Raw genomic sequence first — 20,160 nt, 5'->3', positions numbered from 1 at the left:
TTCTCTCATGCCCCCACCCTCCTCCCTTTCTATCATATCTTTTATTTATTTATTTTTCCTCCCTTTCCTCTTTCATCTTTCCACTATCCCTTCCCGTCACTTATTTTCACTCTCACCGGGATCACCAACACGTGAGCCATCACCATCTAGTTATGGGATAGGTTAATCAACACGTGCTGTCAGTGTCTGTCTTTGCCATATACAGATGCCAGTTCCCCTCACGCCTGAGAAGTCCGACTCGAGTGGTCGGAACGTTACGACAGATGGTGTCCAGACTAGCCTCACGGTCCAGACACAAGAGACCCACACAGGGCACACAGTGTCCAGTACAAGGCACATGGAGAGACCTGGTACAGGACACTCGGAAAGGCCCAGTACAGGACACACAGACAGGCCTGGACACAGCGCAGGGGCAGGGGAGGGTGACACGCCTCAACCAGACTCCAGTGACGGGACTGACCCTGATGTTGTAGCTGGATACCAGGACTGTCTGAAGGAAACTCTCAGGTGGGTTAAGGCAGTGTCACGTAGAGGTTTTTCTGGCAACTCGATCTTAGCGGCAACTTTTTCCTGGTTGTTGGTGATTGTGCTTACAAAGGTCAGTTTGGCAGTATTCTTTAACCCATCATTGGTAGGGCTGTAAATTTGGTCTTTTCCAGATTCATCCCCTGCTGGCTGAGATATAAAATTACTTCATTCGTATTGCGAATATTACATTTTAAAATTTGAGTCCATGCAAAGAGATATGTCAGTGACCCTTGCCACTTGGCTGTGAATGCACCACTCGACCCCTCTTCCCAGTTACCCCTGTCTCTTTACTCCTCCCCCTCAAAAGGGCAACACAAGGTAGGGGATTTCTCTCAACCAGGTGATGGAATTACGTAGATTTAAATGCGATATGATTCACTTCGAGTGGAATCTAATAATTCTGGGGCTGATTCCCATTGAAGTATTGATATTAGGGTGTTTAGAACTGATGTAAACAATATATTCCTTTTGCCTGACAACAATGTAAAACAGTATACTTAAGTTCTGACCAGTGACAGGTTAAAGTTGCCACGAGGATGTCCCCAAGAATGGGACACCAGGGAAAAGTTGCCTGAAAAAACAATTACACACTAAACATTGACAAGGTAGAAGACTAAAACATACACCAGTATGCTGTAGTTTTATTTATTTATTATTTTTTTTTTGGGGGGGGGGAATAAACGAATTGTGACCATCGTTATTCATTGTGAATGGCTATAAAAAGTAGTTTTTTCCTGTAAGCGTGCATCCTTCGGGAGTTTTTAGCCCTTTCATCCCAATGAAATTTTTTTCTTGCTAATAGCACATGGATTTAATAATCCTAAGAAAGCACCCTACTGTGGAGGAATGAATGAGAACTGTATCCAACCCTTCCAGTTCCTCCTTCCCACCCCATAGCTAAATAAAACCACATGGATGATGCAAGAATAAAAGAAAATATATTTGCTCTAAAAGCAAGGGTTAAAAGTGGCCTTGCATCAGTGTTAGTAATAAGTATAAATGTATGAAGTTATAGGCTAGGCATCCACACTTGAAACTGAAGAATGTATTCAAATGAGCAAGCTTGCCTATGTTGTTACTTTACCTAAAAGATGAAGTGAGCCATCCCACTTGTCTGATATTAAAGCAAACTTGGAGATTTTAGTATATCTCTCTAACACCTGTTACTTTCCATAGGCTTTTCAAGGATGTTTGCAGGTCCACCGGAGCATTTACATTTTATGAAATAACTAGTATTTAGTGCTCAGTCTGGTGCTTTTGAGGTTTTTACAGGAACATGGTGGAGATTATTTAGAAAACTCACTTAAATTTAACACCTGTTGCTTTTCTACATGATTCCAGGAGTGTGCATTGTTTTGCTGTAGCTCTTAACCCTCTCGCGCATTCATAAGTTTCAGTAAGTTTTCCGGCACACGGTTTTACTCGACTGGCTGCCTGCCCGCGCGCCACTGTAAACACGTATTCTCACCTTATTTTCGCCACCCAAACCTCAATATACTGCCATGAAACCTATATGATCTTATTCGTCAATGTTTGTTCTAGCTGATAAGCACACACACACACACACACACACACACACACACACACACAGGGAACACGAATAAAACAACATTAGGCGGCCCTGAATAAACATTTTGCAACATCAATTTCACTTCCCAACATCACAATTCGAATGCTTTCCATCATACAGGAAAATGTTATTTGAAGTTTTGATAGAGAATTTCATCAGCTTTCTAATGAGAAATATCCGGTTGTGATACGATTTGTAGTTTTCGAGAAAATAGCCAAAAGATGAAAGCCATTTTTTCAACAAAACCCCTTTTTCTGTTCAGGGAGCTTTCCTGCAGAAGTTTTCCTGCACACCTTATGTTTTTATTTCATAATATTGTGTAGAATTTCATGAGCTTTCTCCTCGGCAAAACAGATTTTCAATACGCCTCATAGTTTCCGAGTAAATCGCAAAAAAAAAAAAAAGACTGGGTACTCACGGCCATGTGTCACTTTTGTCATGCTCGCACAGCAAACGCTATATTCCCGCCTACATAACAACGACTTTTTATCAGAGATATTACATTTTTATGTTCTGTACATACGTAGAATTTACTGCTTATTATCGTGGTTCTTACAGGATGTCGATACGTCCAATAGTTTTCGAGTAATTGGCCAACAAAGTGAGATTACTCTGCCAAGCGTTTTCAACTATTACCGCCAGCAAGAATAAAACACACTCCGTTCTCCTGCCTTTTCCTAAAAAATATGCTCCCAAAGGCTTATATTTCCGTAATGAACATACATAGAATTTACTGCTCTTTATCATGGTTCTTACAGGAAGTTGATATGTTCAGGGTTGAAAATATCTCTGGATGAGCACTAGTGACACATATCACAAACATTTTATTATAAATCATAAATCATCAACAGTTGTCTTACACATACAGTACCTGTCCACTGACGTCCATCATTGCCCGGCGTCCTTACATCACCTGCACACCTGCTGCTAAGGTATTGCTGACATATGCTACTCACCCACATCCCACAACGAACACTCGTGACACATCACAAACATTTTATATAAATCATAAGTAATCAACAAATGTCTTAACACGTTATAGTACCTGTCCACTGACGTCCGTCGTTGCCCAGCGTCCTTACATCACCTGCATACCTACTGCCAAGGTATCACTGACATATGCAAGGCACCCACATCCCACAACGAACATTCGTGACACATATCACAAGCATTTTATATAAATCATAAATAATCAACAAATGTCTTAGCTTATTACAGTACCAGTCCACTGACGTCTGTTGTTGCCCGGTGTCCTTACATCACCTACACATCTGCCACTAAGGTATTGCTAACCTACGCTACGCACCCACAGAATTCTTTCACGGACACTCGCAGCACATTTCACATTCATTGTACATAAAGTATAACTTCTCACTAAATGTCTTAGCAAGTTACAGTACCTGTTCAAAGATGCACGTGGTTGCCTGGCGTCCTGACGTCGCCACACACCTGCCGCTAAGGTATCGCTAACGTACACTACACACCCACAGAATTCCTTCACAGACACTCGCAGCACATTTCACGTTCACTGTACAGTCTGGGAAAGTTCCGCATTACCCACTGTTCGGAGCATTGGTGGTCAACAAATACTCACGAAGCAGCAGCCAGACCCCACATGTCTGATAACTGTGAGTGGGAGGGAGGGCGGCCAGGGGTGGAAGGGTGTGTGGAGTTGCTCACGTCACAGTATCACAGCCAGTGATAATACGTCCGACGTATTCTCAGAGTGCAAAAGCAGTATGTTGCTTGTATGGTATCACACTGTTCTCTGAGTCTGTCTACATTACTACATATATAATACATGTTTACTGTCAAAGGTATGCTTCCCTGCCTTCATTTTGTAATATTCGATAGGAATGATAGTTACAGAGGCTGTTCTTATAATTTGGACTTCCCATGTCATTCTGTCTAAAGGAAAACAAAAAGTCATTTCATTGCTCATACTGACTTTTTTTTTAATTATTGCACACTACCCTAGACAAGTTCCAGATGAATAATTACCAGAATAACACTGGAAATATTTGCAGGAGGATGTTTATAGTGGGATGACAGAGGATAAATAATTAAACAAATTTGTAAGAATTTACACACACACACACACACACAGGGCATCGTCAGAGGTAGACGTCCGTTACCGGCGCTCCATACCAGACCAACACGGCCAGAGGCATTACCTAAATAAGTATCTTTGAATGAGTCAAGCTCTGTACCAGGTTAGACTAAATGATTTTTCATTATTAAAAGGAAAAGAAATAATAAGTTTAAATAAGACTGGTTCAAACAGAACAAAGAACCACGATGAGTTGAGTCAGCTGGGTTTGTTTATACTACAGCAACACGGGGAAAGCGTTCATATTCTGTAAGTACATACTCTGTTCATTTAGTATTACAAAATGGATACATACTTCAGTAAAACAAATTTGGAAAAGAAAAGGGATAAAAGTAAAAAGCAAAATGATGATTTCTACCAGGAAGTGGTTGAAGTGGAGACTCACAATAGACTGGTTGAACGTGTACACAAACTAGAAATGGCTTTCAAAAATGAAATGGATGAAATAAAGAAGCAAATGCACTTGCAAAAGGAAGCGATAGAAAAACTAGGAAGGGAGGCCAATAAGAAAGACACAACCATCAGTGAACTAACAGTGGAATTGAGTACGCTTAGGAAGAAAGTGAGTGAAATGGGAATTACAGTAGTCAATCACGAGTGTTATGGAACAGTTAAAAAATGACACAGAGACAATTAGACAAGCAAGCAGTCTTATGGACCAGAGCAGTGATATTGAGGAGAAGATAACACAGGTGAATGAAGCTGTGCAAAGCTACAAAAATGATGTAGAAACCACGTATGCTGAAATGGTGAAAGTAAAAAAAGACTTAGAAACAAGGGTGGAGGAAAAAAGCATTAAAAAGGAAGTGAAAAGAATAATCCAAAACAATCCAAAGTTAGTCAGGGATTCAGTAGAAATAAATAAATCAATAGTAATCACTGGTATAGAAGAGGAAGAAATTAAAAACAAGATCGCTAGTGACAAAAAGGAGATGGCAAATGTAATGAGCTTACTGAAAGAAGTATCAGAGGAAATCTGTAGTAAAGACATAGAGGAACACAAAAGGTTAGGGAAATACGAGAAAAGCAAGACAAGACCTCTAAAGGTGACTTTCCAGAGTGTAAACACTGTGGAAGAGATACTAAAAAATGCAAAGAATCTTATGGAAAAAGAAGAGTTCAAAAATGTATGGATAAAAGGATGCCTAACACAAGAGGAACTGGAATTACTGAAAGAGAAAAGGGAGGAAGCAAAAACAAAAAATGAGGGAAGATCAGAAGAAGAGAAGAAGAAATTTTTTTACAAAGTAATAGGATTGCAGGTACGAAAGTGGTACACAAACAGGATGGAAGAAAAAGGAGGAAGTTAGTAGAACCATGTCATGGCAAGTATATAAACAAGATGATAAAGTTGATGTACTCAAATGTGGCTGGAATGGTATCTAAATTACTAGAGATGAATGATTATGTCAGAGAAAATGAACCACAAATAATATGCCTGAGACTAAATTAACACCAAGGATATCCAATGACATACTAAACTTAGAGGAATACAATATATGGAGAAGAGACAGAAATTTAAAAAAAGGAGGAGGAATTATAATATTAACTAAGACAAATCTAAAAGTCAAGGAAATAAACCTAGATATACCATCACAAGTAGAACTGATTGCAGTAGAGATCGACACATCTGAAGGCAAAGTAATTGTAGCCAATTTGTACATGCCACCCAGATCAAACACATGGGAAAGAGACGAATATGAGGACCTGGCAGAGAGTACAATTCAGAGTATAAGATCCTTGCTACATAAAATGGAAGAGAAATCGGAAAGAATTATACTAACTGGGGACTTCAATACAAATATAAATTGGAATACTCTAGATATAAATAGCCAAGAAAGCTGTTGGGACCAAAAGCTCCTGGATCTCGTACAAGAGTTTTTCTTAACGCAACATGTGAGGGAAACCACTAGAAAAAGAGGACTTGATGTACCTTCAGTGCTAGATCTAATATTTACTAGGCAAGAAAATGACATTGACAGTTTAATATATCACCCTCCACTCGGCAAAAGCGATCATGCAGTACTAAAAGTATAACTTCAGGATAGCATATGACACAGTAAACAGCAATGACAGTTACAAAAAGAGCCTAAACTATAAAAAGGGAAATTATCAAGACCTAAAGAAGTATTTCTTAGAAGTTGATTGGGAAAATGAGCTTAGAGGACAAGATTTAAATGCTGTATATAAAAAATTTTGTGAATTTTATGAAATAGGAGTCCAGAAGTACATCCCATAGCACAAAGAAGCAGATAAGAAAATACAGAAATGGTTCAATACAGAATGTAAAAAATCAAAAGAAAGAAGAGATTTGTTGTGGAATAGATACAGAAGACACACTAGTGAAAGGGCGTTTAATAATTACAAACAGGCAAGAAACGACTATACAAGAATAAGGAGGGAAGCCCAAAAACAGTTTGAGGAGGATATAATAAATAAAAGTAGTGATCAACCAAAGCTGTTTTACAGCTATATCAGAAGCAAAACCAAAGTAAAAGATATAATACAATCCATTACGGACGAGGGAATCACTTATACACAAGAGAAAGATATTTGTGAAGCACTAAATAAGAATTTCCAATTAGTTTTTACAGAAGAAAAAAATTTTGAGAGGGACTATGTGGAACACGCATGTCCACACATACTACCAGATATACAAATAGCAGAAAAAGTAATACATGAGGAGTTAAGTAGATTAGACAGAGGAAAAGCAAGTGGTCCTGATGAAATTTCATTTTGGGTGTTACAGGAATGTGCAAAGGAGTTAAGTAAACCATTATTTTAATTTTCAAGAAATCCTTGAGTCAAGGGAAACTACCTGATATTTGGAAAAAAGCAAATATAGTCCCCTTATTCAAGAAAGGAAATAGACAAAATCCTCTCAACTACCGACCAGTATCACTGACCAGTGTTGTAAGCAAGGTATTAGAAAAACTTAAGAAAAGCTTGGGTAAATCATCTAGAAGAACACAGTATGATAACAGAAAGACAGTTTGGTTTCAAAAAAGGAAAATCTTGTGTTACGAATTTGTTGAGCTACTATGACAGAGTAACAAACACAATACAGGAAAGGGAAGGATGGGTGGACAGTATCTATTTAGATTTCAAGAAAGCTTTTGACACAGTACCACACCAAAGACTTTTATGGAAGCTGTACCATCAAGGAAGAATTCGTGGCAAACTGTTTTGTTGGATGCAAGACTTTCTCATAAAAAGAGAAATGAGGACAGTACTAAGAGGAAACTACTCATCATGGAAAGAAGTGACTAGTGGAGTACCACAGGGTTCGGTGCTGGCACCAATCATGTTTTTAGTGTACATAAATGATATAAACAGTAACACTGGAAATGAGAGCTATCTGAATATGTCTGCAGATGATGCAAAAATACAAAGGAGAATTACTAGCACAGACTCTTGTAGGGAGCTACAAGAAGAATTAAATAAACTTCATGAATGGAGTAGTACATGGCAAATGGAATTCAATGTGGACAAGTGTCATGTAATCAAGTTTGGTAAAAGTGGAAAAAGACCTGATTGGGATTATAAGTTAGGAAATAAAACCGTATACACATCAGAAAGAGAGAAAGACCTAGGTGTGATTATCAATAACAGACTATCTCCAGCTGACCACATCAGCGAGAAGGTACGGAACATGTATACACTGCTTGCAAATATGAGAATAGCATTCACATACATAAATGAAGACATGCTAAGAAGGATAATAACATCATTCATTAGACCAACCCTGGAATATGCATCAAATAGTCTGGAGTCCTCATCTCAAAAAGCACATAGACAAGATTGAAAAAGTTCAAAGGGCCGCTATAAGATGGATACCAAGCTTAAGGGACCTAAGCTACGAAGAAAGACTAAATAAACTGAATCTACCAACACTACAAGAAAGAAGGAAAACAGGTGACATGATAATGCTATATAAGTGCATATCAGGAAAGGAGAAAATAGACATAAATGATTACTTAACATATGGAGAAGCATCAGCAAGAGGACACTGCAAAAAACTGCATAAGAAGAGAGGTGATAAAGACGTAAGGAAATTCAGTTTCCCAAACAGAGCAATTGATCAATGGAATGCACTACCGAATGAAACAGTGTGTGCCAAAACAATTCACAAATTTAAGGATATGTACGATAAATATGGTTTAAGACACGGGACAGTACGAGCTTGACTCATTCCTGTAAAGATACAATTAGGTAAGAACAATTAGGTAAGAACACACACACAGATGTGTGTGTGTGTGTGTGACTGTTTTCGAGTCAGCACAAAATATAAATATATGTTTTATCATTACGAATATCTCCTGGGGAAACGTCTCATGTTATAGTCGACAGGGAATGAAAGTATTCAAACCTCTGTCCGAACCCAGCAAACTTCCATAACTTTCCCGGCAGCAATAACTCAACAGACATCTACATAATTTTTAAAATAAAATGCAAACTTCATATTGTCATCTATCCTTACTAAATTAACTCAAACACACCATCCGAGTCATACATTGCAGACTTACATGTGATTCTCAACCTACTGTATCACCAAACCCTCCTCTGACCCCAATCCACCACCTCCCCCTCCTTCACACTCTCAGTTACTAGACACATGAGGTCTGGCTGCTGCTTCACATTCACCTGTCTTAAACCAGTGCTTTGAGAGGTGGGTAATGCGGAACTTTCCCTGACTGTACATAAAGTGTAACTTCTCACTAAATGTCTTAGCAAGTTACAGTACCTGTTCAATGACGTCTGTCGTTGCCCGACGTCCTTTCGTCCCCACACACCTGCTGCTAAGGTATCGCTAACCTACACTACGCACCCACAATATCCCACAACGAACACTCGCTGCCAGTTTCACGTTCATTGTACATAAAGTATAACCTCTCACTAAATGTCATAGCAAGTTACAGTACCTGTTCAATGACACACATTGTTGCCTGGCGTCCTGACGTCCCCGCATACCTACTGCTAAGGTATCGCTAACCTACACTACGCACTCACAAAATTCCTTCATGGACGCTCACAGCACATTTCACGTTCATTGTTCATAAAGTATAACTTCTCACTAAATGTCTTAGAAAGTTACAGTACCTGTTCAGTGATGTCTGTCGTTGCCTGGCATCCTTTCATCCCCACACACTTGCCACTAAGGTATTGCTGACCTACACAATGCACCCACAATATCCCACAACGAACACTCGCTGCCAGTTTCACATTCATTGTACATAAAGTATAACTTCTCACTGAATGTCTTAGCAAGTTACAGTACCTGTTCCGTGACACACATTGTTGCCTGGTGTCCTGACATCACCTGCACACCTGCCGCTAAGGTACCACTAACCTACACTATGCACCCTAAATTTATCCTTGCATGAACACTCGCAGTTCAATTCATATACACTTTACACTAAATCATATGCAAATACATACCTACCACAATTATTCCACCCCTACCTCCACAGTTATTTACATTCCTAACTACGATACAACGTGACCATGACACAGAACTTTCGCCTTGAGATTTATGACGCACCGCTATGTTGGCACACATCACACTCCACACTCATTCACAAACACTCACAGCATGTTGGCCTTATATATCACACTAGTTCATACGCATATACAGTATGACAATCACAATAGCCATCCCTTAACACCTCTGATAATCCCTTCCCGACTACGGCATACAGGTAACGCCTGCCCTATTCCACACTCTGGCTATGGTGTACATAACGCATGCTAGTTCCATTGTATCACAAAGCAAGCCACTATAGCTTTCACACACTATTTAGGCATTGGTTCTTCTATATACATATGTGTAGTCACAGCATAGGGCCCAGGGGACGTGGAGTGGCGAAACCCCGCTACAGCGAACACGCGTCTTGCCTCTAGGCCTAACGACTGATAATGGGCACCATTTCTTCTCAAGATATATATTTATGCTCCATCGACAAAATCACTTCAGATTATGCTCAGAAATAATATATTATCACACTCAGTCCATTGGGGCTTCGACTTGGGCGGGAGGGGGAGAATTAGGGTGAGTTAAAGGGACAGCACACACAATGCAGCCTCACAGTCTGGCTCCTTGTGATTGACTGAGGTTTCTCTCTACGGGCAGCCTCCTGGGAGGCCGTACAGTGTTGCCAGCTCTTTACCTTGGAAGAGGAATGTGCCCACTAGAACGCTTCCAAATTTGATGCAAATCGGCCAAAAACTTTTCTTTTTACAGTGTTTTTTCTGCTTTTTCACATGATTCGCGTCAACGTGCATTTATCTGCCAAACCATAAAGAATGTGATTCACGTCAATGTGCCTGGGAGGGTTAATTAATACTAAAAAAGAAGAAGAGGGGTAAAAAAAAAAAAAGCTTTGTGCTCAGTTTGACACTTTGGGGCATTTTTTTTAGGCAAAATGGTAGTGAATTTTAAGAGAAGTCACTGAAATAATAACTATACTTTTCCATAAGCTTTCCATTTGCATGTGATCTGTTGCAGCTTTGAGTTTCTGAAGTAACATTATTTTGGCACTGTTGCCTTTGTTTTTTTTTGTTTTTTTTTTCCATCCCCGGGCCACAGGAGCTTGGGGATGGGTATTGTTTTTCACTCAGTTTGTCTATCTGTTAACAAGTTTATGCGAAAATTACTGGTGTGATTTTGATTAAACTTATAGGGATCACCTGAATAAATTTTGGGCCAAGGCCCAGGCTGCAAGCCCAAAAAATTTAAAGAAAAAATCATTTTTCACCATAATTCCTTTCAAATTCATCATATCGACATGAAACCTAAACCAAAAGGTGCATCTTTCAAAGCTGCATCATATACCATGCCACATTACATCAGGGGGGCACTCCTTGGTCAGTGGTAAGTGGGTCGGGCCTAAAATTTGAAATTGGCACAAAATCATCAGTTTTCACCCGATTTGCTGAAAATTTGATATGTGACATCTTTGACTAGATATCCTGTTGTGTTTATATGTCAGCACTAAAGTTTGAATGTAATGGAGATGAGATGTCTGAGGAGTATGTGTGGAGTGACGCGTATGGATCGGGTGCGAAATGATGAAGTGCGAAGGAGAACTGGAGTTGTTCGGGAGATGGCTGGCAGAGTTGAGCAGAGGGTGTTGCAATGGTTTGGGCATATGGAGAGAATGGATAATGAGCGATTGGTGAAAAAGATAACTAGATCTGATGTGAGAGGTGTAAGGCTGAGAGGAAGACCACGAATAGGATGGATGGACAGTGTGAAGAGAGCGCTGGATGCGAGAGGGATGTCTGTTGAGCAAGGAAGAGTGGCTGTGCGTGACAGAAATAAATGGAGAGAAATTGTGAATGAATAAGTGATGACGCAGCCCTGAGGGGATATTCTCCCGCATTTGGTCTGATCAGCTAGTCAGGTCTGGTGCGGGTAAGGGGATGGGTCTGTTATGATGTGGCAGGGGTAAACCAGTTCTGCTGTCGGGCCCTGCTGCGGATGTCACTGATTGCATTGCCCAGTTGACCCTTGTGCGGTGTGGTGCGGTGAGGATCTGTCCGTTCTCCCCTTTGGGGCTAAGATGCGAATGAATGTGTTTGAATGGATGAGTAAATGGAGAGTGAGTCGTCCTGTCTCGGCTACCTCCCTTTCCTTGGGGGAAGCAGCCTAGGTATATAGATAGATAGATAGACTAAAGTGACTGCTGGGGGCGGGTTTTCTGTGCCTTGGCACCAATTTTTTTTTTTTTTTTTTTTTTTAAGGGGAGAGGAGACTTCGTCCTGCAATGTGAAGCAGAATAAAAAAAAAAGAAAAAGCCACTGAAGGGACGCCTTTCCAACAATGTACAGTTGAGCAAGTGGAAATTGCAAAAAAATACTGGGATATATTGAGACATCTGGCAGTTCCCTGTTGTAAGTCCACGTATTTTTATGAATGAATCGCTCAGAACCTAGAGCCTGCGTAAGGTGGACTGTGATTGGCTGAACTTTTGGGTGGTGGTGAAGCAGATACTCTTATCATATTATACGTAAATCAAGGTTAATAACTAATAAGTGGCACAAAACAATGTATAGAGAGTACTACAGTATTCAATGATCGAACATGAAGTATAACAGAGTAATAAGCGTCAGCAATCAGTAAAATGTAACTGGCAACATAGCACTGAAGAGCAGCATGTCAGCTGGTAGTTTTGTTTATTCATAATATTCGAAGCAGTGGAAACGAAGTCTAGTGAATCAGATTAATAGATGTTGACCCCTAACGAAGAGAACCGGCAATGCTTTCTTTAACGAATGTAATATTGGTACCGTAATACATTTCATCAATTTCAAGGGTTATTATGCTCTGTGACACATGATATCTATTAATATGCACAGGCAGTAATTTAATACTAAACTCTTTGTCGTCATACTACCTTTTATATTTCACCAAATATATTATACTGAAATAAGAAGAGAGAAGACTGTGCTAAGCCAGTAAGACCTTGTAGCACGAGGGAGTAGGAAATAGAGAGGGACAGAAAGCACGAGGAAAAAAAGAAAGAAACGAGGGACAGGTAAAGAGCTGAAAAAGATTAATTTTGGACCAAAGGGGTCCCAAAACCCTTTAAGTATCGCCCACGTCTCTGCAGACAATACTCCCTCACGGGGGTTATTCTCATTATAAATGCATTGCATTACAAATGCAAAAATAAAATAAGATAATCAGCAACATTCAAATATTACGAGATGGTTACGTTAAAATTCTTCCCAGCAGCTCCACTTAATTACTTCCACGTATTATCACGAACAAAAGTTCGTTCCCCCAGCCAGCCACTGTGTGAATTCGAAACACCTGAAGATTGAAAATCGAAACATCTGAAATAATTGCCATTTTCACCCAACAGATGGCACACAGTAATGTTTATGAGGGGGGCCAGGGAGGTTGGGAGAGGACAGTGCGATGAAACGAGTTTGTACCAGAATAACGGTTGTGATAGAGATGGATTATAATGAGAACGATAAATAATGTTTGGTAAGAATATTTGTATGCGTGGTGGATGTTGTAGCAGCAACAGTGGTCTAGTTAGTCTTATACTGAAATCACACGTCTTAAGTGTTGAAGCAAGAAAGCCTTGGTTTAATCACGCTTGTTCTAATGCTGTCCGCAAGAAGGAGAGGGCCTACAAAAGGTACCGGAGCCAACCCACCCCTGAATCACATCATCTTTACGTTTCTGCTCGGAATCGTGCTCAGTCTGTTCTTCGCTCTGCTAAAAATAATTTCATCCATACTAAATGCTCTCAACTCTCCAACTCGAATTCTTCCCTCTCCTTCTGGCACCTTGCCAAAAATCTTTCTAACAACTTTACCTCATCATCCTTCCCTCCTCTTTTCTACTCTGATGGTTCTGTAGCTATTTCTTCTACTGATAAAGCAGATCTCTTCACACAGACTTTCTCCTCCAATTCCACCTTAGACGATTCCGGTGCTGTTCCTCCATCACTTTCCCCCTCTGACTTCCTCATGGCTGACATTAAAATTTCTTCATTTGGTGTATTTTCTGCCATCACTGGCCTCAGTACTAACAAGGCATATGGGCCTGATGGGGTCCCTCCTGTTGTTCTCAAGAACTGTGCTTCTGTGCTTACACCCTGCCTAGGCAAACTCTTTCACCTTTGTCTGTCAACTTGTACCTTTCCTTCTTCCTGGAAGTTTGCTCTCATTCAGCCAGTCCCAAAGGAAGGTGACCACTCCCAACCCTCCAACTATCGTCCAATTGCTTTAACGTCCTGTATTTCAAAAGTTTTCGAGTCAATTCTCAATAGAAAAATTTTAAAGCATCTTTCCTATCAGAACCTTCTTTCCGATCGTCAGTACGGGTTCCGTCAGGGACGCTCCACTGGCGATCTTCTCAACTACCTTTCAGACTCCTGGTCTTCCTCCTTTCGGGACTTTGGCGAAAGCTTTGCCATTGCACTTGACATCTCAAAGGCAGTCGATCGAGTCTGGCATAAATCTTTAATTTCCAAACTGCCCTCCTACGGTTTCTATCCTTCTATCTGTGCCTTCATTGCTAGCTTCCTTTCTGGTCGTTCTATAGCCGCTGTTGTAGATGGCCATCGTTCTTCTCCTAGATCTATCAACAGTGGTGTTCCTCAGGGCTCTGTCCTATCACCAACTCCCTTCCTCTTATTCATCAATGATCTTCTAAGCTGTACATCTAACCCTATCCACTCATACGCTGATGACTCCACCCTTCACCTTTCCATTCGGTTCCCGCAACGCCCATCTCAACAGTTACTTCAACAAACAAGAGATGAGGCTATGGCACACCTAATGTCTGACTTGGCTCGTATCTCTGACTGGGGTAAAAATAATTTGGTTGTTTTTAATGCATCTAAGACTCAGTTCTTACACCTATCAACCCGACAAAATCTTGCACAAGTATACCCACTAATGTTTAATAATATTCAGCTTAATCCTGCATCATCCTTGAACATGCTTGGGGTTTCATTTACTCGGGACTTATCTTGGAAAGATCATATTACATCTCTTGTAAAATCTGCTTCCAAGAGATTGGGTGTGCTAAGCCAACTCTGCTCTTTCTTTACCCCTGCACAATTGTTGACTCTATACAGGGGTTTTATCTGCCCCTGTGTGGAGTACAACTCTCATGTGTGGGGAGGCTCCCCACATACAGCTCTTCTCAATAGGGTGGAGTCAAAGGCTTTTCGTCTCATTAACTCTCCTCCTCTTACTGACTCCCTTCAACCTCTGTCTCTTCGCCGCACTGTTGCATCTTTATCTCTTTTCTATCGTTACTTTAATGGTCACTGCTCCTCTGAACTGTCTGCTTGCATTCCTCCACCTCTACGACGGGCGCGTAGCACCCGTCTGGCAGCAAACTCTCATCCCTTTTCTGTCTAACTCTCTAATGCAAGAGTTAACCGTTACTCCCAGTCTTTCATTTATGCAACAGGTCAGCTCTGGAACTGTCTCCCTCTGTCTGTATTTCCTGCTACCTATGATCTCCAGTCTTTCAAATGCAGTGTGTCCAGGCATCTCAAAATCATCGGATCTTGAATTTGGCTCTCTATTGTATTTTGTTTTTCTCTTGGAGGGAACTGTTACTGCGGGCTCATGGCCTTTGGTTCCTTCTTCCTCGCATAAAAAAAAATATATATATATGATACCTGTTACTAATATGCTGTACAGTATGTGATATTATGTTGAATGACGATGCACAGCCAACATTCAGACAACCTGTTGTACCAAACAGTATTTTATTTTGTCTGTTATAAAATATTAGATTTTATTCCACACATTACCAACACAGTAAATATCTCGCAGATGAGCAAATTCATCGCACATTGATATGTATATCAACAAATGTTGCCTCCCCCACCAAGACCTTAGTGTATTGTGGGAATTAGCGGATGAAATACACCTACGGTCACACATGGCAGGTTTCGCTCAACCTTAGGTCAACATAACAGAAGTTGTGTTCATTGTTCTTTGTTTTCCCACTTTACCTCACTGACACTACAGTGAGCAAATTTAGCACTGCATTTTTTTCCCTCAGTAAACTAGCATCTTCAGTCAGGCAAAATGTAAAATAAAGGCAAACAAGTCAGAGTAACCTTAGCCCTATCCTGACTCGTCTGGTGCTATGGTCCGTCTATTTTATGAAGAGTGTTTGGGCGTTGTCCCTCTTGGGGAGTCCCCGTCCCACAGTGTTGCCATACTTTGTACTGGGCAACTTAATCGGATTAGAATAAAGGCGCTAATGACAACTCTCCCTCCCAGCACACCACTCTCCTCTCTCTTTCTCTCTCTGCATATAGAAATTACATTTTTTGTAGATTTATTTCTATAAAAAGTGTACAGTTTTATGAATTTTTAGAATTTGTGGAAAAGCCTCCAGACTGACTGTCTGTCTGTCTTGTTGCGCTCATATTCCCTTTCTCCCTACTCTCCGTTTCTGTCTGTCTGTCTCTCTTTTTCTCTCTCTCTCTCTCTAACATTATTTTTTATTATGACTGTGATTTTCTCCTTAAAGTGTAATGTTTATTTGTGGTTTATAACAACTTTTGAGGGATCAATTATAGGTCCTCTGTTTGCTTTCTCTTTTAAAAATACTTATTTACGTTGTAAATAAGTTTTTTTTCTCTACTGTGGAGCACACGAGAGCAAGTAGCAGGAGTAAGAGCATCCATCTCAGGTGGCGGCCAGAGTGGATATAACGTGGATTAACACAGTCACTCTACTCTTACAAGCTTGGCAACGTTGGAAAGCAACGTTGCCAAGTGTTGTGGTATTTATAAAACGTATTTGTTATTAAAAGAAAAAAAGAGGCATTTATAACACTATATAGCTGTATTAAAGAATTAAATATATATATACTGTAAATAAACTTCATTTAGAAGTAGTAAATAGCTGATATGAGACAGAAAGGTGTACACATTTGGCAGAGAGGCAGCCTAGGAAATTCCCAAGAGGGACAACGCCCAAACGCTCTTCATAAAATAGACGGACCATAGTGGGATACATAGTCCATACATGGTGCAGACACTATCAGCTTCCTAGCCTCGTTAAATACGTCAAGTAACCTAGTAACCATGTAGTTACATAAGTTGTTCACCCTGTTATTATCTCTTTGCAGAAATAAAAACGTGATGTCCACAACCTATGTAATAAAACAAGCACCTTTCTATAAGCATATTGTGGGTCTTAAATTGTGTATGATACACGTAACTGGTTATTGCACATCAGGAGCACCCATGAACAAGTGTTTAACTATCCGGGAGTGATGGTCTTCATGTCTCTCATCACTTTTCTTTGTGTGTTTCATTTGTAGAAATGTTTGCTTCTGTATTTGTTTATGATGGGGTCGGGGAGGTTGGGAGATGCCGTTGCCACGATAGTTAGGTTAGGTGTATATGACGTGTTGTTAATATATGTGTGATATTATTAAATCCTTATAATCGACCATCCCTCTGACAACCTATTATACCGAACAATAATTTATTTCCTGTATTATAATTGTTTCGAGTTTATTCCAGACATTACCAACAAAAGATCTGTTATTACCCGTCCCTGCCCTGGAGGGGCTCGGGGACAGGTATTGTTTTTGCTCGGTCTGTCTGTCTAATAACTTTAGGCGAAAACTACTGGTGCAATTTTGACAAAAATTACAAGGACGATGGGTTATAACTTGATCACCTGATTAAATTTTGGACCAAATTGGTCCAAGGCCTAGGCTAGTGGGCCAATAATGTATAAAAATGGGGAGGGGTAATTTTTTTTTTTTTATGACTATGTTCAGATTCGTCATATCTAAATGACAGCAAAACCTAAAGGAGCATTTTCCAAATCTGCATCCTATAACAAGCCTCATTACTTCAGGGGGGTCACCCCTCGGGTAAACGGTAAGGGGGTCAGTATCAGGTGGGTTGGACCTAAATTTTCAGATGAGCATAAAATCGTCAATTTTCACCTGATTTACTCGAAATTTGATGTGACATCCTTGACTAGATATCCTATTGTGATTATACGTCAGCACCATAATGACTGCCGGGTTTGCTGTGCCTTGGCACCGCTTTTTATAATGGGATTAACTTCACACTGTTACATGAATATTGCGAACAAATGTGACCCACTGCCCACCCTCACCCGTATTGAGTATATTGCAGGAAATGGTGCCCTATGTAAAGATGTGGTCACACTGGCAGAATTCCGTCAACCACGAGTCAGTATAAAAGTTACAGGTGGTACACTTTTTTTTTTTTTTACCCCACTGACAGGTGTTGATAGAGGAAGGGCAAGAGAAGGTGTGGCCTTGTTAATAAGTCCGGCAGTACAGCAGTGCGTGATTGAATGGAAGGAGGTGTCATTGAGACTGATGTGGGTGAAAGTTTTTTTTTTTTTTAATAACAATGGAGGAAGGAAAAACAAATGGGGAAAAAACAAATAATCCATACACCAGATTACTGGTGTCCTCTGTTCATAAAATATCTGTAACAGTTAGACTTGAACAGTTGTAGGTTGAAATTTGGAGGAAAACAACTCTGGGGAAGCGAGTTCCAGAGAGATGCAGTTCGGGGAATGAAAGAATTCTGATAGGCAGAAGTTCTGCAATATGGTTGAGTGACATTCCAGTCATGAGCGCTACCAGATGCCCGTGTAGCACGAGGGAAGGCATGGAGAGGTGGCACCATGGACGCAACTTAGTCTGAGCATTTGCCAAAAAAATTTCTGTTTAAAATAATGCAAGGGAGGCAACATTCCTTCTTACTTGCAGGGGAGGTAGTTTATATGTAATGGCAGGGTTGTTAATGATTCTAACAGCTTTATTCTGAATTTTGTCTAGTTGTCTTAATGCAACCTCTCCACAACCATTCCACAAGGGTGAGCAATATTCAAGCTGAGAGCGCACATGACTCTTATAAATGATAGCTAACTGCTCGTCGGCGAAGAAGTTACGGACTCTGTACAATAATCCAAGTTTCTTTGAGGCGGTTTTAGCAAGTGATCTGACATGGGAGGTCCAGCTGAGGGCACTGTTAAGTGAGACACCAAGAATTTCAATACTTTTGGAGATGGGAATATTAGTAGCACTGAAGGTAATGTACGAATCTGGTAATATCTGTCTATTAGTAAACTGTATATATTTAGTTTTACTAGGATTAAAAGAGACAAGGTTGTTCTGTCCCCATTCACTGATTGTAGATAGATCTTGATTTATGGAGATGGCTGTACTGAGTTGAGAGGTAGAGATATTAGACTTTGTAAATGGATGTCTGAGTGTGAATGTACTATGTAGTGTTGAGTCATCTCCATATGAGTGAATGGGATTGTGAGTGACAGAAAAGAGATCATTAATATGAACCAGAAATAGGGTTGGCTCCAGAACTGATCCCTGCGGCACGCCGGTGTTAATTGAGTGGAAATACGAATATACATCATCTACTTTTACTTTTATTTTCCTGTCACTAAGATAAGAAGAAATCAAAGGAACAAAAGACGTTAGTGACTTAGTCCATAGCAAGGGAGTTTGGACAGCAGGGAACGGTGCCATACTCTGTCAAAAGCTTTAGAGATATCAAGAGCTACTGCATGAGTTTCTCCAAAAAGATCAATTGATTGATGGATGGTATGAGTTAAGAGATTGAGTATGTCAATGGTGGATCTTTCGTGGCGAAAACCGTATTGTCTATCACTAATTAAGTTGTTGGATTCAAGATGTTTAGCAATATGCTTATTAACCCTTTCAGGCACAGTCGCGCGATTCGCGTGATGTCGGCTTGCACTCCGCCAGACACAGTCACGCGACTCGCGTCCTTAAGGCCCCTTCAAGGCCCAAAAATATTCGTCAGAAAAAAACTTATAGGCCGATTTGCGTGATTTTTTGGCGCGTCTTAGGGTAGCCAAGGCCTACTGGAGGTAAGTCATTGGCAACACTGCTTTGCCTTATCAGCCTCAGCCCGCTCCCTCCAACCTCAGTGTTTGTTGAGCAGTCAGCCAGTGATGTTTGACAGCTCGTGGTTCCCTTTAAATCGTCCATAATTCTCCTCCTCTTGCCCAAGGCAAAGACCCTATTGAATCAGTGAGATAATACATTGTATGTGAACATATAGTGATGTGATATTGTTGATGGAACATTCATATATGTATTGAAAAGCAATTCTGGCCGTTAGCAATCGTTGGGCCTTGGAGCCAGACACATGGTCAGTGTAGCGGGGTTGCACCAATCCACCCCCCCGTAGGCCATTATGGCGTGAGTGGAAATACGTATATAAATGAAGCCAAGGCATAAATATATATTGTGTGAAACATACTGTGGATGGCTTGGTGAAATTATGGAGCCAGCAAGCGTTATGTGTGGCATGAAACAGTGTTGTGAAGGGGCAAACCTGAAGTTGGGAGGAGAATTACCGGTGTTTTTAGGGCTGGAATTATTGTGATTCTGATAGTGTAAATGCGTATGGAA

General features: G+C 40.4%; 1 protein-coding gene across 1 annotated transcript in view; it reads left to right on the top strand.

Annotated features, from left to right (window-relative positions):
• Positions 1 to 205: 205 nt before the first annotated feature.
• LOC145393791 (uncharacterized) overlaps positions 206 to 20,160 on the top strand; it is a 72,985-nt gene continuing 53,030 nt past the window's right edge. Inside the window, exons 1-2 of the mRNA XM_080267838.1 lie at positions 206 to 266; positions 381 to 507. Coding sequence (XP_080123964.1) covers positions 206 to 266; positions 381 to 507 — 188 coding nt within the window. The remainder of the gene's footprint in view (positions 267 to 380; positions 508 to 20,160) is intronic.

This window comes from Coenobita brevimanus, chromosome 25 (genome assembly GCF_032717465.1).
Source record: "Coenobita brevimanus isolate Jiangsu-jjx chromosome 25, ASM3271746v2, whole genome shotgun sequence".
Classification (NCBI taxonomy): Eukaryota; Metazoa; Arthropoda; class Malacostraca; order Decapoda; family Coenobitidae; genus Coenobita; species Coenobita brevimanus.
This window is presented reverse-complemented; position numbering and strand designations above follow the sequence as displayed.